The sequence below is a fragment of the Euleptes europaea genome, chromosome 12 (assembly GCF_029931775.1).
Source record: "Euleptes europaea isolate rEulEur1 chromosome 12, rEulEur1.hap1, whole genome shotgun sequence".
NCBI lineage: Eukaryota > Metazoa > Chordata > Lepidosauria > Squamata > Sphaerodactylidae > Euleptes > Euleptes europaea.
Window position 1 is genome coordinate 58,994,858 of NC_079323.1, and position 22,392 is coordinate 59,017,249.

General features: G+C 44.9%; 1 protein-coding gene across 1 annotated transcript in view; it reads right to left on the reverse strand.

Moving 5' to 3' along the window:
• Window positions 1-1,499: 1,499 nt before the first annotated feature.
• CRYZL1 (crystallin zeta like 1) overlaps window positions 1,500-22,392 on the reverse strand; it is a 41,173-nt gene continuing 20,280 nt past the window's right edge. Inside the window, exons 7-12 of the mRNA XM_056858430.1 lie at window positions 20,543-20,654; window positions 17,268-17,366; window positions 14,679-14,797; window positions 12,944-13,049; window positions 10,426-10,471; window positions 1,500-1,668 (exon numbers count right to left, since the gene is read on the reverse strand). Of these exons, the coding sequence (XP_056714408.1) occupies window positions 1,569-1,668; window positions 10,426-10,471; window positions 12,944-13,049; window positions 14,679-14,797; window positions 17,268-17,366; window positions 20,543-20,654 (582 nt within the window). The 3' untranslated portion in view covers window positions 1,500-1,568. The remainder of the gene's footprint in view (window positions 1,669-10,425; window positions 10,472-12,943; window positions 13,050-14,678; window positions 14,798-17,267; window positions 17,367-20,542; window positions 20,655-22,392) is intronic.

The following is a 22,392-nucleotide window of genomic DNA, read 5'->3' on the forward strand; positions in this document are numbered from 1 at the left end:
CCTTTTTTACTTTGATTGGGGGTTGTTGGGGTTTAAAGAGAGGCCATTCTCCAGTCCAGCAGTCAGTTGCCTCAGAGTCCACTCCAGAGTGTCCCTCCCTTAGGCCCCCCACAATTGCCTACACACCTGACAATTTAATTGGTTTGCACAGAACAGTCTGTCCACTTGTAACTTCATGGAGTGTACACTGAATTTTGAAGGTGGTTCAGCATCAAGGAGAGTTACATGAAAAAGATAACAGTGCATGGAACTATAGCTCATTGGTAGAGTATCTGCTTTGCATGAAGAAAGTCCCCGGTTGAATCCGTGGCATCTCCAGTTAAAAGAATTTAGTAGGTGACGAAAAACCTTTGACAACCTGCCAGTCAGAGTAGACACTACTGATCTTGATAGACCAACAGCCTGATTCAGTACAAGACAGCTTTAGACACATATGTAGTTTTTCCAACTACCTGAGCATCATTTACTTTCCTTAATGGCTTCTCGCTCTCTCCCTGGCATGAGGCAGACTAACTAGCCTTGGCCATCTTGGTCTCATCTGAGCTGTGAGCGTGGTGCCAGGGAGAGAGCAAGAAGGCAGCAAGAGAAGTAAAGGGCACTTAGGTTCAGCACTGCAAGGGAGAGACAAACCTACCTGTTCAGAGATATTTTGATAATAATCTTTTAAAATTAATAGTTATATTATTGGATTTGTGTGTTGGGCGGGGTGGCACACAGGACATGCAGTAGTCACGTGGATCTTTTGGTTGATGGTAATTGCAAATGGTGTAAGTACCAATGTGTTAGTGGAATACCAGATGTCATACAGCAGTTGCTTACACAGAACTGAATCCCACTCCTTTGAGTAGGCCTTCCATGTTTATTTTTCAGCCTATGTGACAGTGAAGCAAAATTGTAGTGAACATTAAAAAGGATTTTAAGTTTGAGTTATGAATGTTATCCTGAGTTAGTCTTATATTAAAACTCTTAGACAGTAATAGTATCACGGGAGAATCAGAAAGACACGGCAAAACCACAATGAAAATCAAGCCAGTTTAAGAAAGCGCTTCTGGATGTTCTTGCCAACATGAACAGTTTTCCAGTTACGCCTTTTCTCAGTTTTAATAGGATTTATCACCTCTTGGCTTCATCCAATATACTATGTATAAGTCCCAGTAAAAGTACTACCAAATATAAAAAGATCTACAACAAAAACAAACATTGCCTCTTCAAGACAAAGATTTTACTTCAGGGATGGAAAGGAAGAGAGAAGATTAACAGTGCATTCCTAAGTAGAGTTACTCTAGTCTAAGCCCATTCATTTCAGTGGGCTTAGGCTAGAGTAACTCTCCTTAGGAATGAACTGTAAGACTCAATTTGTATTTTAGATTTGGCTACAGGCAAAATAAACAAGCTCTGATCAAATATTCACATTTCTCCCCAAGATTTACATTTACAAAGAATCTTAAAATAGCTGCATCATTAGCTAAAGATTTATTTATTCAATGATTATGATTTTATACACATACACTATACAAAAGCACATAATGTTACACCTCACACAGCCTTAGAAGCTAGTAATTTGTGTTTTACAGCTGGACAACTTGTCTTTTTCTTGCTTGATTCTTCTGAACCATTTCCATAGAAACTTTAGCTTCATACAATGGGATTGGTTCATCCAAACGAGGCCTAAAAGACAACAATCAGAAGTGTATATAATGTGTGCTCAGATGGGGGGGGGGGGAAACACATTTCAGGAAAATTGCAACAGACTTTACTTTTTAGTAGTGCAAACCTTACTGCTTAAGGAAAATAGATGTGTTATAGTTTGGTGAGGCTCCCTGGAACCACACAGAGAAACTCAGCAAACAGAAAGCAGATGTTCAATGTATCACATGCATTTTTACTTTTAAAGATGACCCTTTGTGTAGCCTTTGAGAATAAAAACGTTCAACTCTTGCATCCATCTGCATTCTCAAACACAATGGAAGTAATAATTTAGAGGTCAGGTAGGCTACATGCTAACCATTAGCAGAATATTAATTATTGGTAAGAACTACCATTAGAAACTTATTCACACCAGGACACAAGGCTCACACTACTTTTACAGTGCATTCCTGAGAGGAATGCCTGTGCCGGGCTTAGGAGGCAACGCGGCTGCGCTACCTCCAAAGTAGGGCCGAAACCTCCTCTCAGCACCTAAAATCAGTGCAACCCTTGTAGGGTTGCATGGGAGATCTCGCCAAAAATAAGGGGCATTCCCGGGCCAAAAGGGTTTTGGAGGCTGCCTAAAGGTGGCCCTGCCCCCAACCTGGTGCCATAACACCCCAGGAACACCTCCCAGATTGCCATAACACCCCGGGAATGCCTCCCAGGACGCCGGCGCAGCCTTTGACAGCATTCAGACGCCGCCAGAAGGCCCTGTCGGCGTCCTGGGCCAGCGCTGCTGTGGCAGCACCCTGCAACCGGCGTCCGGGCCTTCCTGCTGGTGTTTGGGCCACTAACGCCGGCATTAGCTGCCTGGATGCTGGTGAGGGGGTCCGGACACAGGCGCAGTGCCTTCCTGACTTCCTAAGGGCTTTCGCCCTTAGATCTCAGGAATGCGCTGTTATTCAACCATACTTCACTGTCAGATCTCAGCACCTCATCGCGTTTTTTGCATAGGGAACTTCACTCCAGACGTAGTCGCGAGTTTAAAGTTTTATTAAGAAAGCCAGCGAGTTCAGCAAGTCATAGAAACTTAAGGCTAGAATACAGACATGGGGAAATACTGGTACATTTATAGGGTACATACAATGGGGTTGATTATGTTCAGGGTACAATACAAAAGGAGCGGCAGAGTTGTCTTGATAGTTCAGATACAGGGAGACAATATGGAAGTAAACTACTGGTAACTACTTAAGAAAACGCATACAAGAATTTAACGCGTGCAATAGCTAGACGATCTCCAGGGCTCCCAGGCATTGTTCTGCGGGACCTGGTATCATACTAGCGATTATTCGGGTGGGTCTCCATTGTGGTGCAGATGCCGGGGGGGAAGGGCAGAGGCAGAAAGCCAGAAAGCCTTAGCTGACATTTCGCCTCCCCAAAGACCCCTCCCCCGGATCTCTCGGTTTGGTGGGGTAATTACGGTGGAATTCAGCTATCAGGGTGGGGGCGTTCACGTGCACAGCGGACACCCATTCATCATGGCTAGAGTTCAGATGTTTCCAGTGTACGAGGTATTCCAGCTGATTCCTTTGTATCCTGGAATCTAATACCTTGGAGATTTTGAAGTGCTGTTCCCCTTGAACCATAATTGGGGTTGCTGCCGCGGGTTCGGCGAGCCAATCGGGGGCTGGCAAAAAGGGTTTCAACAGACTCACGTGGAATATTGGGTGTACCCCCTGTAAGGTTTTCGGGAGGTCCAACTCTACGGTGACCTCATTTATATTCGGGAGATTGGGAACGGGCCCACATACGTTTGACACAATTTCTGACAAGGGCATAAGGACCTGAGATTTTTTGTAGATACACCTTTTCCTCGACCCTAAGGTCCCATTGGGGCGCCTCTGTGTTTATCCGCTTGCGCCTTGTACTTTTCCTTCGCCTGCTCCAAATGCTTCACTAACCAGGGCCAAGAATTCCTTACTGTGTTAGCCCACACTGATACTTCCGGGGGATCCCCTCCCGGCGGGGGAGGGACAGCTCCCAAGGGATCGAATTCCATACCGTAAACTGCCTTGAAGGGGCTCAAGCCTGCAGCTGAGTGTACTGAATTGTAAGAATACTCAGCCAGCGGTAGCAGGTCGACCCAATTGTCCTGGTGGTAATTTATGAAACAACGCAAGTAACATTCCACCACTGCGTTAACCCTTTCCGTCTGACCATCAGTCTGCGGGTGATAGGCTAACGATAAACCCTGTTGCACCCCTACCAGTCCTAAGAATGCTTTCCAAAATTTAGAGACGAACACGGACCCCCTGTCGCTCACGATCTTCAGAGGAAAACTGTGTCGTTGGAAGATCTGGTGTACAGACGAGCCAATTTGTGGGCTGAGGGCATTCCCTCGCACAGTATGAGGTGAACTTGCTTTGAAAAAAGGTCTGTGACCATCCAAAGAACCGTCCTCCCTAGGGGGAAGGCCAGTAATGAAATCCATCCCGATCACCCACCAGGGTGCCTCCGGAGTCTCCAGGGGCTTTAACAAACCGGGAGACTTCCCCATCAGGCGTTTACTCGTAGCACACGTTGGGCAAGACTTTATAAAACCATCGATGTCCTGGCACATCCCCGGCCACCAGAAACGACGTCTCACCAGGTGTAGAGTCTTTACAAACCCGAAATCCCCCCCGTCTTTGAGCTGTGGCTCCATTTCAACACTTCTTGCCGCAGTTTCTGGGGGACATAAGTCTTCTCCTTCAGGGCATCGTCGTCGTCCTCCACCTGGGGAGGGAGGGACTTATTCCTTCGTTCCTCCTGAAGGGCTTCCCCCACTTGGACGGTCTCGGGAAGATCCCCTGGGACTGCCAGGGACCGGGGACAGAGTCAGCCCTCTCCTGTGATGAGTCTGGGACTGGCTCCAGAGCCGCTGCACGGGCTTGGGCTCTGGTCAGGACCCCTGCGCTTGCCCCTTCCGGGTCCAAGCCCAGGTGTTCCGGGGTAAAGAGGGACCCCACCGGCCGCTCGACCTTACAGTCGTATTGCGGCATCCGGGACAGCCCGTCAGCCAGGCTATTCTCCCTCCCCGGGACGTGCCTAATTGTGAAATGGAACTTGGAGAAGTCCGCCCAGCAGAGCTGTTTGGCCGACAGCTTCCTCTGCCCCAAGATAGCCTCCAGATTCCGGTGATCCATCCAGACCTTGAACGGCTCAGCCGCCCCCTCTAGGAACTGGCACCAGATCGTGAGGGCATGCTTAATCGCCATGGCCTCCTTCTCTCCAATTGGCCAATTAAGCTCGGGACCGGAGAATTTTTTAGAAAAATATGCGCAGGGTCTGAGCACCCCCTGAGCATCCCCCTGAAGAAGCGCGCCCCCCATGGCCTTATCTGAGGCATCCACCTGAAGGGTGAATGGGCGCGAACAGTCAGGCTGGGCCAGAATGGGTTCGGAGGTAAAATGGCTTTTCAGTAACTCAAACGCTGCCTGACAGCGGTCGTCCCAAGGCACCTGATAGTGAGCAGCAGTAGCCGCCTGCCCCTTTCCTTTAGTTTTAAGAAGGTCCGTGATGGGCAGGGCAACCTTGGCAAAGTCTGGGATAAAATTGCGGTAAAAATTAGCGGATCCCAAGAATTGCTGGACTTGTTTGCGAGTCCTGGGGGGTTCCCACTCATGGACCGCCTGAACCTTCACGGAGTCCATGACCAAACCGTTGGGGGACACAACATACCCAAGACAATTGGTCCTGATTGAACGCACACTTAGAAAGCTTGGCATACAAATGGTGTTCTCGCAAGCGGCGCAAAACCTCCCGTACCAACTCCCGGTGTTCGGCCGGGTCCCTGGAGTAGATCAGGATATCAAGATAAACTATCACCCCTTTAAACAGTAGATCATGTAAGATTTAATTGATTAGTTGCATAAAGCACGACGGAGCTCCAGACAACCCGAATGGCATGACCATAAATCCGAACAACCCATAACAACATGAAAAGGCTGTCTTCGCCTCATCCCCCTCCTTTATCCGGACCCGGTAATAAGCTTCCAAGTCAAGTTTAGAGAATATCCTGCCCTCCTGGAGTTAACTTAGAAGGTCAGGGATGAGGGGAATAGGGTCAGCATTAGTTTCAGTAACAGCATTAAGCCCCCTATAGTCCACACACAATCTGAGGTCCGAGGTTCCCTTCTTCTTTACAAAGAAGCAGGGCGACGAAAACGCAGCCTTGGACAACCGTATGAATCCCCGGGCCAAGTTCTTATCGAGGAACTCCCGTAGTACAGTCTTCTCTTGGGGGCTCATGGGGTAGACCCGGGCTTTGAATGGCTTAATGTCCTTAGTTAATTCAATAGCACAGTCCGTCGTGCGGTGAGGGGGTAGAAAATCACAGTCCTTCCCCTCAAATACGTCTCCAAAATCTCTATATTCAGGAGGCAGGGTTGTGGGCTCGGCCGCAGCGGCATCCCCATCTCCCCCAGGCATGTCTTCCCTGCCATGCCGTTCGCACTGGGGGGACCCGAACACCACCCGGCATTGCACCCAGTCGATGGTAGGATTGTGCCCCGCCAGCCAGTTACTACCAAGAACCACCGGGTAAGAGATCCGAGGAGCCACCGTAAAGCGGATCTATTCCCAGTGTTCCCCCATCCCCAACAACACCAGGCGGGAATGTAAATGGACGGGGGGCCCCTGTAGGTCACTGCCATCCATTTGGCGGAAATGCAAAGGGTGGTCTAGTTCCTGAGTCCCAACCTGCAGGCGGTTTACCACCTCCTGGTCTATCAAAGTCCGGGAGCACCCAGAGTCCAACATCGCCACGACCGCAACGGGATCCCCTCCCCGGGGGTTCCGCAACACAACAGGCAGCAGGAGGGTGTCTCCCTGGTCACTCACCCAGTTCGGAACCGGATTGGTGTTATCAAAGGTAGCCTTCTGTGCCAGTTCTTTCATAGAAAGCCCTCCTCATTTTTTGCCGGCAACGAGTCCCTGGAACAGTAGCGATGGCCGTGGTCATAAGGAGCAGGCACCGGGTCTGCGTGCAGAGCAGCCGTCCTGCGCCGGGTGATCGTCCCCTCCGCTCCCCTCTGGTCCGGTATCCAGGTAGGGGTAGACCCAAGTCCTCGGGTTACTCTGTTAGCGGACGAATCCGTCGATCTGCTGGAACGTTTTGCCATGAAGTGGCCCATCTTGCCGCAGTTTAGACAGGCTCCCTCCTTAAAGTGGCGCGCCCTCTCCTCAGAGAGTCCACCCCGGTTCCTGCCGTCTCGGCGAGGTTCCGCTGCCGTGATCCCCTTGAAAGGACCTCGGGAGGGCTCTTTTGCTGGGCGATCTTTGGAGAACTGGAGCGTCTGTTTGCGGGTTTCTACCTGGGCCGCCAGTCTGATCCAGTCGGTGATCGTCTTCGGGTCCCCTAGGGTTAAACAGCCGTCCAGCACTTCCCACCACAGCCCTTCGTGGAAGTGTTGGACCTTGGTGGCTTCACTCCACTCCCGGATCCTGCAGGACAGAGACTGGAACTCCTGGGCATACTCCATGACAGAGCGGGCCCCCTGCTTCAGCCTCCACATGGCAATCTTGGCCCTTTCTCCCCTATGAGGGTCTTCAAAACAGCGTTGCAAGGCCGACATAAATGCATCCAAAGACTTTAGGATCCCGGGTTTGGTCTCCGTTGCCATCACCGCCCATTCCACCGCCTCCTTTTCCAACAAGCTGATCACATACCAGACCCGGGCTTCTTCCGAAGGGAAAGTTTCTCCTTGATCTTTCATGAAGCCGGACAACTGGAGTACGAAGTGGGACAGCTGGGCGCCGGACCCGTCGAAAGACACCTTCAGGTCCCGGGCTGCAGGTCGCCTTGGTGGGATGGGTGGGGGTGTCTCTGTGCCGACGGGTGGTTTGAGATCTCTCACCGCCCCCAATACTGCCGTCATGTCCCTCTGTAGAGCTCTCAGCTGCGCCTGGAGGTCCCGGTTCTGGAGAGTCAGCACTTGGTTCTGGTCTCGCAGCAAGGCTACTTCTTCCCTGGTACTGAGGGCTGGGGTAACCGAGGCGTGGATGGTCGAGGGGTCGTTCCAGCGGTCGATCGTAAACCATTCCCGGCTCCGCTCCTCTCCCTCTCCGTACATGGCGGTGAGCGGTCCTCGGTAAAAACAGCCACGGTCTGGGTCTGTCGCTGACCGTCGGTCGACCCTCCCGAGCGCACCATCGGTTCCGGTCCTGCATCGTAGCTCGGCGTGCGTCGGCAAGGAGGTCCACGCCGGCCCCCCGGGGAAATTGGCGAACTCGGACGGGCGTCGTCCCAGAGTTGCCTCTCCCTGGTTCCCTCCATCGAGGTGAGTTGCTCCCTGCCAGTAACTCTGGTGGAGGTCCTCATCCACGAGGAATGGATTAGTGGATCAAGCGGACATCCTATTCTAAATCTAAACTAGTACCAAAAAAAAGTGATTCTAGCCTACTGTCAGACCTCAGCACCTTGTCGCGTTTCTTGCATAGGGAACTTCACTCCAGACGTAGTTGCGAGTTTAAAGTTTTAAGAAAGCCACCAGTTTTACTGTTAGTGGGAACAAGAGAACTGCTGGCCCAATTAGGAACACAACACAGTTTGACATTCTAGCCACTATGCTGGCCCTCTTGAGCCCTGGCAGAGATGTCCATAGGAATTTTTTCCAGTGCTTTATTTTTCTGTGGAAAAATTTCCATTTCTAAAGATTCATTGTTTCATAAAATTAATAATAATGAATTAATGTTATTGCCAATACACTATTAGGCAAGCGTGGTTATTTCAAAGTTGTAATTGTTCTTCCAGTGAAGACAAAAGCACAAACACATATAAGAATCAAAATTTAAAAGTTATGAATTAATACAATTGCTGTGCAGGCCAAATCAAAATCAAACCTAAAATTCTTATTTATGTGTCTCGTCTCACATGGTGGAAGGGACACTGTAATCATCAGTCTCATATTGACTTAGTAGCTAATGCAAATGCTGATGTGCCCCAGTATGAGGCTGTGCAACATTTGTCCTAATTTTCCCTCCCCCCTTCAATGTTTCAGGATAAAATAAACCACTAATGGTTCTGCCCCCTTTATGGTTTAAAGAACCCTTGGGAAATCAATTAATTAGGATGTGAAGGCTATTTTAACCCAATCCTCCCTTCCCCCCCCCCAAGACTCTGCCCACTTTTACCTTCAAAGTGGGCAGAGTCTTTAAAGGCTGACAACAATTTTGGGCTGGTGTTAGCGGACAATTAGAACAGTATGCACCATCCCCAATTTCATTTCCCTAATGACAGGCACTCAGCTCTGTGTATTAGGAGGAGGAACGTGGGAGCCTGCAACCAACCATTGGGAAGAAGATAAATTCATGCTTTTGAGTTCTGACAGCAGCTCACATCTCCCCCACTAGGATACTATACACCAAGGGTGCATAACAAACAGCATCACCAGGTACTAGCAGGGTTGCACCTCCACTTCAGCCACCCCCACTCCCTTAATAAAGGAGCAGGAGCAAAATGGGGGTGGGGGTGGTGCACATGCTGCGATACAAATGTGCTCCTGCCTGGCAACCCTAGGTTCCAGCCCATAACATCATCAGGCTTAGACCCAATATGTCAAGGTTTGAAATTTCAGGCTTTGGCAACACTTAGGGCTTAGCTGTATCATCAGACAGGGTGACAGATAACACTGCAAATTTCAGGCTCATGCAGTTTAAATTTGCCTTGGGTTTGTACAGGGAAGGAAGAGGAGGCTAACTGTTCAATCTACTCTTGGGTTTCACTATTTGAAACATGGCTCCCTACTTTGTTATCATTTTAAAGGAAAAAATATGTCTTGTATATGTCCTATATATCATCTTCTCTGGTGCTGTTTCATTGGCACATTTGCTCTGACATGTTCGCAGCTCTGTGCAGGAGGCAGGTCAGGAACCATGTCTATGGAGTTCAGCAATGCCAGCTGACTTATGAAACTGGCGTTGGGGCTGCTGGTCACACCACACATGCTGGTGATCCACCATGTGATGTAAACTCTTGTTGCTGTAAGCTGTCAGGCTTGAGCAGATCAATTATATTTCCAGCTGTTTCCTCCCCTTTAACTGACTCAAATGTTTCCAACCTTCTCCGGGTATGTACACTCCACATCGGGCTATTTGCCCCTCCCCCCCCCAAATAATTTTCTGGTTAACTGAGAAGTTCCTGAGTACACAGAAACGTCTGTATGGCTTGTGGGTGCCTAATTTTGTTGGTTTTGTGATTGGCATAAAGTATCCCTTTTACTTTTGAATATAGTAATGATGATCAAGGCTGGGACCCAAAGAGCAGCTTAGGTTCATCTAGAGCAGAGGTGTCAAACATAAGGTCTGGGGGCCCGATTTGGCCCCCTTAGAGCTCTTATCCGGCCTGTGAGCCAGCCAAGATAGCCATCCCCCACTCTCAATCTGGGCTGGTGAGGCATGGACCAGCCCTACCACATGACATTTATGTCATATCCGGCCCTCATAACAATGGAGTTCAACATCCCTGATCTAGAGGATTTACCATTTCAGTTGGATTTTTGCCTTTTTTCTTTTCTTACCTACCATGCAGGGAGCACCTGCTTTAAAAACAACAACAGAAGTTGTTGTGAGTCCTCTAGGGCTCACAACAACTAATTTCATGGTTCTTTGGATCCTGGTCAATAGCTGCAACTATGTATCATATGTGTGCATTACAGAAATACCCATGAATTTTAGTGATGTGGAGCGGCACAAAGAGTAAGCATTATTTATGTTGCAGCTTGTGGAGATCTATTTCATTGCAGAAATGTGTCATACCTAAAAACACCACTCGATAACTTCTCCATTATATCTTCCAGAATGCGTATATAAGAAGATTGTCAAGGAAAACAACCCATCTGTGAGCAGGTCTTCAACTTGCATGTATGCTAGTACTCTCAAAATTACAGCTCTTTTATAAGATGTATTTGGTCATACATAAGAAACAATTATTTTAAAGTAACAGCAATGTGTTTTGTATCAAATACAATCATGTAACTCATATCTCATGAGAGCCTTACTCCTTTACCCATCAGTAACATGCCCATCAATGTGATAGGCAGCATTTACTTTCTCCTCTAGAAATCAATGGAAGCCATTTGGCTTGTCTGGAAGAAAGTAAGTGCTGTATTGAGGGAGATAGAGTAGAAAGCAAAAACTCCCCCCCCCCCAGTCTTCCTGATGCTAATGATGCCACTTGTCTGGCACAGGAGGCCAAGATAATCTATGCATCAATTTTGTTTCATAACATTTCAATAGAGTTGATGTCTAGTTCAAGGATAAGCATGGTTTGTCATGCATGAGGATTCTTTAGTGCAGCAATTCTTAATACACTTCAAGACCATGACTCTAAGAGCCTCTTTGTAAATGAGGCAATAAAGTTGAATACATGTTATCAGTCTGGGATTTCACTAAGTTGGCTGAGGACTGGAAAGTGGCAAACGCAATACCGGTTGTTTAAAAGGGATCCAAAAGGGACCCAGGAAATTACTGGCCTCTTAGCTTAACATCTATTTTGGGTAAATTAGTAGAAACTATTATTAAAGGCAGAATTACTAAGCAGATTGTAGAACAATACCTGCTGAGAGACAAACAGCATGGCTTCTGCAAAGGGAAGCTCCTGACTCACCAAACTTTTGGAGTTCTCTGAGAAACTGGATAAAGAGAAAAACATTTCTCCCTGTCCCATAATACTAGAACTCAGGGGCACCCAATGAAGTTGATGAGGCATAAATTTGGGATGAACAGAAGAAAGTACTTCTTTACTCAACAAATAATTATACTGTGGAATTTACTGTCAGTAGATACAGTCATGGCCACTAGCGTACTTTTAAAAGGGACTCAGACAGATTAATGGGGATAGGTCCATCAATGGTTACTAGCCATGACTAAGAGGAATCCCCACATCTAGAGAAAGTAAATCTCTGAATACCAGTGCTGGGAGGCAACGTCAGGGGATGTAGGCCTCTATGCTGTTTGTTGTCCCTCCAAGGGAAATTGGTTGGCTACTTTGTGGTCTCATCCAGCAGGACACCCTTTACGTTTTTAATAGGGTCTTAATAAAAGACAATTATGCCAATATCAACCACACTGAAACAGAATATTAAAAACACTTTATATAAAGGATATTAATTAATTAATAAGCAAACTTCCCATAACCCCCTGCCGTTCTTGGCAATATATTTAACTTGGCAATATATTTAATTGTACAGTTTGGTGGGTGGTATGGGAAACTGTCCTTGCTTCAGTAGTCTTTTGATTTAGATTATTACTGTCCTGGTCCATCTTACTGAAATGCAAAGAATGATTCAGCAGGATTTGTGGCCTGCGGTGCGGTGCAATAACAGGTAAGAGTCCTTCAAATCACAGCTTTGTATTAGACTAGAATGCAGCCATATAAGAAAATGCACAATAACACTGAAAATACTTTTCTGTATGTTTGCATACTTGTCGTACATATAGATATGGTACATCTTGATGTAAAATAAAAATGTGATTGAATGCTCTCATAAAAGCACTGTCCTAGTAATGACTTACTTGGTTATACATTGTACTAATTAAAATTGCTGCAGTTAAATTTAAACAGAGTCAAGCACATTAAGCCCATCACTAGGTTGGGGTAAAAAAATGTATAAAACCAAACAATGAGGAAAAGTCTGTAAAGTATCTCTCTTTATAAGCTGTGCTTAATTTCTACAATGAAACATACTGGGACCCAGGCTAGCTTGAAAGTCACGTTCTCTGTTCTGCATGCTCAACATATTAGTTGTGTGTGAGCTGACTAAAGTACATGAAACAGAGACATTTAAAATATCCTCAACATTTATCTATTTGTTTAGATCACTTCTATCTGGCCTTATTTCTCAGGTTCAAGGTAGCTATTTTTCACATTTCCTGTAATGTTTTAATCAAAATATTAATTTTTCAGTGTAATATGGTAAGTCTCCCAGTATATAATGAATTAAAAAGGTAAGCTGTATAAAGTACTATTAGAACGACAACAATGTAAGCTTGTTCAAATGTAGCCTGCCCATTCTCTTTACCATGTTTAAGAGGCCAAGAATGGGCTGTATGATCATAGTTAAGATTTGTACTGGTTTTAACCATAATTAACACTACTGCTCCCAATCTTGTTACTATAATAAAGAGATAGGAACTTCTGCACCAAACCCATTTAAGAAAATACTGACATGTTCTGATGATAGTATGTCAATATATGTAAATTTTGTTACCACTCTGTTCAGGTAAATTATTCATCAATTGGATGATCATTCCAACAGAATCTTAGAAAGGATATAAAGATACTTTCCTTGTTTCATACTTGACAGATTCCATACTTCTTCATTCAGGAAAGAGACTGTAGCACCTTTGAGGAAAAGGCAACGACTATCTGGAGGATCCAACTTAAAAACAAAAAAATAAAACTAGTTGATTACATTACCCAAAATAATATAAACAAAGCACATGTGGATGACTGACATAAATTTCCTGCTAACAGGTGATTGGATACATATATTAAATTTGTTTATTGTTTTTAGTAAATTTATGATCTGCCAAGCATTGAACTAGTCATTATTATGCACCAAGAATACTTACTATTCAATGCTGCAACAATGGATTCATGCTACAGTAGCAATTTCAAATGAAGTGTCCCTTGTTATTATACGTGCGTCCATATACTGCTGTCAAGTCACAGCCAACTTATGGCGATCCCTTATGGGGTTTTCAAGGCAAGAGACTAGCAGAGGTAGTTTGCCAGTGCCATCCTCTGCATAGCAACTCTGGTATTCCTGAGTGGTCTCCCATCCAAATACTAACCAGGGCTGACCCTGCTTTGTTTCCGAGATCTGATGAGATCCAGCTATACCATGCTGCCTTCCCTCCCATCCTTGTTATTATACAGAATGCTTATTTATTTAGTCCGCTAAGCTCATGCTAAATAGTGTTGCAAAGGTTAGTTGACTGGTTGTTAGGAATTTCCTTCTGAAAATCATGACTAGAAGTACAGTGCAGCATTAAGGTGGCAGCATGTTTCTTGTTTTTTGTTTGCTTGAAAGCTACTGAATCGATTTGCCCTTGCAGTAGCCCCTATCCTATCTTCTCTAAGAAATATCGTGCACAGAGACTAACTGAAAATACTACTTGATATGGACTGGAAACCTCCATGTTCAAAGGCAAGACATGGTGTTAAAGGAACTGGACCATAAGCTGGGGTGTGGAGAGGAACACACCATCAATGATGTTTTACAGATGCTTCCTTTTATGCTGAACCTCACTTTCCAGGCTGAATCCCACTATCCATTCTCACAAGAATTGGGAGCTTTCTTAAGTTCCCCTCCCATGATGCAGCGCCTTCTGACTCTGGGAAAGTTGATTCCCAGGCTCACAAGACCTGTGTGGCTTGATAGCTATGCAGGTTGAGTGGATGTAGTGGGGAGGAGGTGAAGTTGCTCTTTGTGAGCTGACAGAATAGGAAGGAGTGGACAATTTCACCCCTGCCTCACTACAGCCCCCTGACAATTGTGGCTGTTGGTCCACAAGGGTCCTATAACCAGGTCAATCAGCTTTCATAGGCTTCGAAGGGGCTGCTGGGGCAAAGGGAATGTGAGAAAGCTCTGTAACCATCAATGACTGGCACTGAAATTAAAGGATCCAACTCACCAATAACTGCTTTTCTACAATTCTCCATCTTGTGCCCTGACTGCATCTCTTTCATGACATCCTCTCGCAACCTTCCTCTTCCCATCTGCATAAGCACATCTACTGTTGCTTCTCCTCTTCTTTTCCTGATCTGCTGTATCACCTTCCCTACTTCATATGGCTGCTTCTGTACTTGAAGACCTACTTTTTATGACCCCCTGTCCTTTACTCCCTATTTCATACTTTTCATGCACTGACAATCCCGTACTATCTCCCAGTACACCTTCCTTTATCCACGTAATGCAAAAAGTACAAGATGATGAGACACTATTAGTAGTAAGTTTGAGGCCAACATTTAGCAATGACTGTACAGAATAATAATCCATTCTTACTTGAAGATTTTCTTCTGTAGTAACCCAATGGCCTCCAATGCTCAGCAGTGTAATGATATCATGTTTGTGTGGTAGCAATTGTTGTGAAGTTGTTTCATTTTCCTTACTGTATAATCTCACTGAAAAAAGAAACAAATTTCCTAACAAATTTCCTAAGAAAATAAGCATGGCATTTAAGAGTTTCACGACTTCTTTTTAACATATTCAGGATTCACCTATGTTTATCCTATATCAATATCTGACACTGACTTTCATTTTTGCTCTGTGGTATTTCAACTGAAAATTATGCTGTGAAGATTAGTTTCCTAGCTTACCTCACTGACTGCTGGTGATTCATGGCTAGTGACAACATTTGGCCAAGTTGGGCAGCCCAGGACCCAGCATGATCCCCAGTTTAGCTTCACCACTGTTCTCCTCATGCTCATGGATGTCAGGGAATACAGATTAAGATTTGCAGAAATGATGCAAGTAGCACTCTCTTGCTGGGGGCAAGGGGAGAAGGATCAGTCACTTGGATGCACCTCCCCCTGCAAAAGCACGCCACTTACATCATGTTGATTCCAGTGTGATCCCTAATTCACCCTTCTCTCTTAGTATTCTGGAAAGAAGCAATGAGAATGGATCAAGGCCTGCAGAAGTGAGCAAATGGCATAACCTTGATAGAGGAATGGCAAGACTTCTGCTCAGGAACTACTGCAAATGTCTAACATGGACAGGAGCCAGGTGAAAAAATCTGTACAAATGGAGCTAGCCTCAGCTATAATTTAAGATTCTACAAATCCAGAGGAACCCCCAGACTTGCAGGGGCGGGGAAATCAGTTTATTTTAAAAACTGTAGGGAACCTCCCCCAAAATACAGGTAGAGAACACTGAACTTGGACAGAATTTTAAAGTGTCCAAGCAACCCAAAATGGCACGTGACATTGTAGCAGTGGAGATAGCCAACAGCACCATGAGGAGGAGGAGGTAAAAGGTGGGAATCTCAGTGTAGTACTCTCTCCTGAGTGTCCCATTCCTGAACTCTGTTAGATCTGCCAAACTTCTAGCACATTCCTTTCTGGTCTGCTGTTCTCTGGAACAGTGTCTCATAGGAGGCCAGGTAGATTTTCATATTGGTACAGTTCTGGAGGCACACTTGGGGCCCAAACTACACAATACATTTGGCCACGAGTTAGGTCAGGGTTCCCCTGTCCTGACTCCCCCACATGGCAGCTGCGGGGGACTTACCCAAACATTTTAGGGCCCAATTCAGATAAGAACAACAGAGCCAGCGAATGAGGGGCTTCGACCTACCCCGTCACACCATTTCCCCCAAGCAGAAATGCATTCGGGGGCACTTCTGCCCTGTTGCTGGGCCTGCATCTGAAGTATTTAGCAATGCCACCACGGACCTGTTTTGGTTCATGAAAACAGTGTGATGGGGGAAGGTCAGAGCCCCTCCTGCCCTGGTGCTTCTATCCCATTCAGGCCCCGCAGTGCTTGGGTACGTTCCCCACAGCTGCCGTTTGGCTGCAGGAAAGTGTGACAGGTCAGGATTCCCCTCCAACCTGACCTGTGGCCAAATGTATGGTGTGCTTTAGTCCTCAAATGGGCTTTTGAAAGTAGTCTTTGAAAAGAAATGACATTATACAGCTGTGTATGTGCTATGGAGTTAGACGTCGTGCTATTTTATCTGTCCATGTGCAGTGTGGTTTTTGCTAGCTGCCTTGAACCATAGTTTGATGATCAAAATGGCAGGGTATAAATATTTTAATTAAATAAAATATTCTTAACTCTGTGGTAGAAACAGAACATTTTAAACTTAATGAATTTTTTTAAAAAAACCTTTATGCACCATAGACTTCTTAAAAAAGAAAAATGAAGTCATAAATCTAAGTTTTGGTCTCTGTTTGAATACTACCCCAGGATGTTCACGCTCCTACCATATATATTGTGGTGTTCAACTGGTCAAAGCTGTAACTTTTTTTTTGGTAACTTTTTAGTATACAAAGGGGGGGGAATCACGTTTTAAACTGCTATAACTCAGACATTTTTGAAATGATTTATCTGGAGTTTAGTCTCTGTCTACCACTAACTCAAGAGAACCCCCCCCATACCAATAGTACACATCATCTAGGTTTTATAATGAATAGAATTATCAAGGATCCAGAGAAAATCCCTCATGCAGCTGCTAGCCCTCCTCTAGACCATACAGGTTTCACTAGTAGTAACTGAACATTTATGACATACACCTTGCCCTTCCTTCTGTTTTTGTTGATTGAAATAACTTTGCTATATTTCATTAAATGTATCAGAATTTATCTTCTGTATCTCTCACCCAGCCAGTCCTTTGTACTAAGATACTATCTGATAGACACATAATCTCAATTTAATCAAAACAGAATTCATGGTTTTAACAGAGAATGCCTTGTACATCAACTCTAGAGCTGCTCTTGTGACTTCATAATATGCATATATACAAATGACATTATGCATGACATATGGGAATAAATGATTTAATACACACAGGTATATATTAATAGAGTACTACTGGATGTTAGTTAGTATTTAAGTACTATATTCAATAAGAGTTTTTCAGCAATTACAGACCTCCTGCATCAAGGATAATATCCAATCCCAATCCACCAGTTTCCTCCAAACAGCTTTCTGTCAGGTCATACTTTCCATTTGACTCATCTATAATGCGAGCTAGATGAGATAAGAAAATTACCACAGTACTTAGGCAAAAAAAAAAAATGCAGTTTCGATTCCACCCAGGCTGGGGCCATCTCCATCTGTTTCCTGTCTGTTCTAGTCAAATATCTAGGAAATAGTGAAATCTATTGACCTCACAAATAAGTACAGCCTTGGTCTAGAGGTTCCCAAATAAGAGATCTTTAGGGAACACAAAGCTTACATGCTACCAATCCTTTAATCAAAGCATGTGTCCCCACTTTTATTGGATTGTGGGCAGTAGGATTTAAATAATCTAAAGGAGAGGCCAGAGTGGGAGATTGGAGACTCTTCAGTTGTGACAAAGCCCTCCTGTCACCCCATTGCCACCACAGTCTCACCAATTCAATGAAGTTGCTTAAGAGAAAATGGTCTTTGGACAGTAACCTCAAACACTTAACTGTCTTTGATCAGTAATGTGACGCCATTCCATCTGTGACTTTGATAATCTCTTCCAGAGTACCACTTCCCAAAACTTGGCCTGGAGGCAGAGCTGTTCTCAGTGATACAAACATTAACATTATTTTCCTACAACTTCTTGCAATACTCTGTCCTTGATTATTATTAATTGTTATTTTTATTATTTTATTATAGAGAATGGAAAGTGAATGAGGGGGGAATAGGAAGGAGGATTGAGAAAAATGAAGGGGGATGTGGCCTGTGGACCTTCTTTATCTGACATTTCAGGTTTCCCAATGTAGCTAGCAGCACCCCACCACCATTCACAGAAATTACCGAACAAAGCAATGGACTTAGTAAAGTAAAAGTGCTCACTCAGAAGTCCCTGATACTGCATGCCTTAGCATGAGTCTTTCCCACCACTGACAGTGCAGGGATCAAGGAGAACAGAGGGCAGAGTGCACTGGGGCAGGTCAAGAGTGCAATTTGAAATCTGCTCATATTTCAGGACAAGGATGTGGCATTGGTGATGGCCTGTGGGGGGGAAAAACTTGGATAGTAATATTTTTGTTGGTGGAATTGGGTTGGGAGCTAATATTTGGGTAGCAAACAGTGACATGTGGGAAAAGCTTATAATAGTTGGGGAAGTTTGGAATGGCAAGGAATTGCATCAAGTCCCGCAGGGCCTGGATCTCACTTGATAGTTCCACCGGGCTGGTGCTGAGCCGAAAAGACACTGACTCTGGTTGAGGACAGCTGGATGCTTTTTGGGCCAGGGACCACCAGTAAGTTATTCCCAGCTGAGCATAATGCTCTTTGGCTAATAGGAACCACTTAGACTTCAAATGAAGCATTTAATGTTTTTATTTGGGTCACTGTGTACCATGTTTAAAATTCATTGTGCCTACAAACCATTAGAAGATACTCTCGGTCATACCGTATACAGCTTGGCTATGTTATAAATATTTTATAATACTTTGTTCTAGTCTGAAATCCAACTGTTCAAATCTAAATTTCCTGTGAAAACAATTTCTAACTCAGTTCAAAAGTGAAGTTTTTTTTAGATAGGGAAATGCCATTAAGTTGCAACTGCCAATTCAATTCAATAAAGTTCAGTTCTCTCTTGCTCTCTTTTTTGTACTTGGCAGACTGTTTAATTTCTTACACTTTTACAAAAGCAAGAGGTTCAGCTCTCAGACTAGATGCCATAGTTACAATATATAACAGTGCACAGGACAGAAGCTGTCCAAGAAGGTAACTGCCATTCACTTTACATGAAGTTTGCAAAATACAGTTTCAGAATGAAGGGACATACGAGGAACTGTGGAGTTTCATGAAGATGGGTATTCTAAAATGGGGTGAGGCATTCATTCACCAGTTCCATGGAAATGCAATCGTCCAAAATTAAAGGTAAACCTTTAAAATGGGATGTGTGCTTAAAAAAAGAGAGAGACATTTGGCACCTGTACAAAAAATGACATTAATATACAAGGGGAGTCTTTGGGAGATGCAGAAACTCTGCAGCTGTTTCATTAATGAACAGACATTTTTTAATTATGCCATAATCCATCTGTGCAATTTCCCCCCCCCCCCAAATTCTGTTTTCTCTTCTTCTTTTAGCAGCTTATATGCAGGAGGATATTGCAGGATCTCAAGTTCTTCCACTCTGTAAGCCAAGACCTACATTATCCAGCAAGAAGCACTGCTAACCACTTAATTCATCATGGGTGTCACGCTAATATCATGCTCACATGAAAGATGATTGTGGACACATCCATGGATTTTTTCCTTCCTACCTGTACATTTTGACACAGTGCTTGTAAAATACCTTGAAAACTGTCTTGTTGGAACGGCATCTCATAGCCACCTACTTTTCTTAACTTCAGCCCTTGAGCTCACAATATTCAAACAAGCAGAATAATAAGGGAAGTGTTATGTACCCTGACAGGTTAGCAGTGACTAGTGCGCCACTCAGCGTAACGGCTAACATTTTAAAACTGGTGCTGCCCAACTTTTTTTGGATGGCTGAGGGGAGAAAACAAATAAGCTACCAAGGAATAAAAAGGCTATAAAGAAAGGTACCTGCATTTTACGAATGTGAACTTCTGATTACTATTATATGAGGACAAACACAACAATGTTGAGCTTATATTTTGTCTTTTATCAAAGGTTGTTCCATAAACTGACCATTTGTACATTTGGAATAAATGTTTATATGACAGGGGCTTACGAAAGTTTTATAAAATGCCTATAGCTCATGCCTACACAATCTGACACACACTAAACCAAATGCCTCCCAGAAGGCATGCATTATGGCCTGCCAGCAGTTTGAACCCCTCCCCCATTTTCCTCAAAGATCCATGAAAGGACTAAAGAAAGGAGGCTTGTGGAACAATCCTAAGCAGATCTACTTAGAAGTAGGTCACATGTTATTTAATGGGTTTTGCTCCGAGGAAAGTGCAGACAGGATTGCAGCCGTATTAAACCACAGGTAGGCAACCACACTGGTTGACCATGTTGGCTTGGTAGGTCACAACTTTGTACAGGTCTCCTATAGCCCAATTCCCTCCTTCTCCCCCCAAACGTAGAAGTAAAGTTAACAGAAATATTTCAGAATAGTGTGTGTCAACATTTTAGCTACTGATGTCTTACTGTTTAAAACGTAAGACTTATTTCTCATGAAAAAATTTTTAAAAATATATTCCAAGTTAGCTTTTTTGTACAGTTTACTAGCGTCAGACAGTGTAACTCACCCAAAGAAGGTGTAAGCCTCTCAAGATACTGTTTGTCCTCAAGACTATAAACAGTAGAAATGACCTTGGCTCCTCTGTGCTGTGTTAACTGAATAGCTATTGTGCCAAATGGCTGCAAGAGAAAAAGCAATTTTGTAAAAAACAGTCACACTGAGCATATACACACACTGTCCGGGTCCTGGCTTGACTCCCCCACCCACTGAGTGAGCTGTGAATAGCGGGGAGCACAGAGGGACCTTACCTGGAGCAGCCAGGGAGAGAATTAGCGGCAGCCGTCCTAGCTGCCAGAGCAGTGGGACCATGGAGGAAGGAGGAGGCAGCTGCAGCAAACAGAGTGTGGCTGCACCTGAGGTGCTCGCCGATGACCTCATCGGCTGGCACCAGCTTACTGAAGGCCTTGACAGCTAAAGAAACCTCTGGGGGGCCAGCTAGTGGGGGGAATGGCAGTGGCTGGGGGAAGGTGAGGGCCCCAACTACCTTGGCAGTGGCAACAGTACCAGCAGCAAGAAAAGAGGTGGGGAAGCTACCCCCCCCCCCCACACACACACGCATGCCCGCGGGAACGAGATCCTGCAGACGAGCCGAGTCTGGAGGAAAGACAGGGAAGGGTGGCTTCCCACTCTAAGCAGCAGGAAGAAAGGGAGGGGGATGGAGGACCTTTATCATTTCCAGAGGGAAGTGGAACCAGGGCTGGATTGGGCCCAAGGAAATGGGGGTGGGGCCTGGGGGTCAGATAAAAGGGAGGTTTCCAGGCCATAAGAAGTGAATGAATACACATGACTTAAGAGAAAGGGTGAGTGAGCCAGTCAAGGGAAGGAAGAGGCCCAGGTTGTTCTCATTCTGAGCCTGGTTGGAAAGCCTGTCTGACCCTAGCTAGGACGGGGTGGGCGTGCTGAGTTAGAGCAGGGCAGGCTTCTTTTTCTCTCTCATATCAGTCACATATTGGAGAAATAAAAAATGGGCTATTTCTTTGTTCTTTCTCCAAGAACTTGGTACAGCTCAGAGATTTGGGACCTGTTCAGATGATCCTTGCCCTCAGTAATTCTAGTCCCAGTGAGATGGGGAGCAAGTTCCCATCCACTTTGAAGTCCCCAATTATTATTATTTTTAAAAACCTTGAAAATAGAGATTTTCTATATATTTCTCATACAAATGGGAAGAGACAATGAGTACATTAAGCTGTATTTTGCATTAGCCAGAAAGCTACAATTTGACATGCATGTAGCCTAGGATGCTTGTATTTCTAGAGACATTTGTGCTGGCTACAGAACCTCCTCACAGGAGTTTCGTGCAGGAGTGTCAGCCACCCTTGCATTTCCCCCCCCCCTCCCCGCCACTGCCCCTATGCAACAGCAGGGCTTTGTAACAAAAAGGGCCAGACACTTATGTTTCTGTATAATGAAACTTGGGAATTCAGAGAAACTGCCATATTTACCCAAAAGGCAGATAAACCTGAATGTAAAACAACAACAACCCCAAAGTTATACATGAAATGGTTTTTATTATATTTTGAGTAGATACTAGATTACGGCAATAAATTATTACACTCATTGAGCTGTAACACAATAGTAATTACCATTATTTAAAGAAAGCCATCAAAAAGTCCTCTGGTGACTTGGCAGGAAAAATGGCAGTTGGAAGGGGCTGGTGGAAGGAAAACAACACCAATATGGGCAGAACCTTTAAAAATGAACACCTTCCCATCTAGACACTTGGTAGTTAACTTGGCCTTCTTTCTGGGAAGTTCACATCAAACCATGTTAAGAAAGAATATACTAAGAGGAGGGAAACCTTGAAAGTGGATGATTAGAGGATGATTTTGTATGGCTGTTCACCCTCCCAACCCCCAA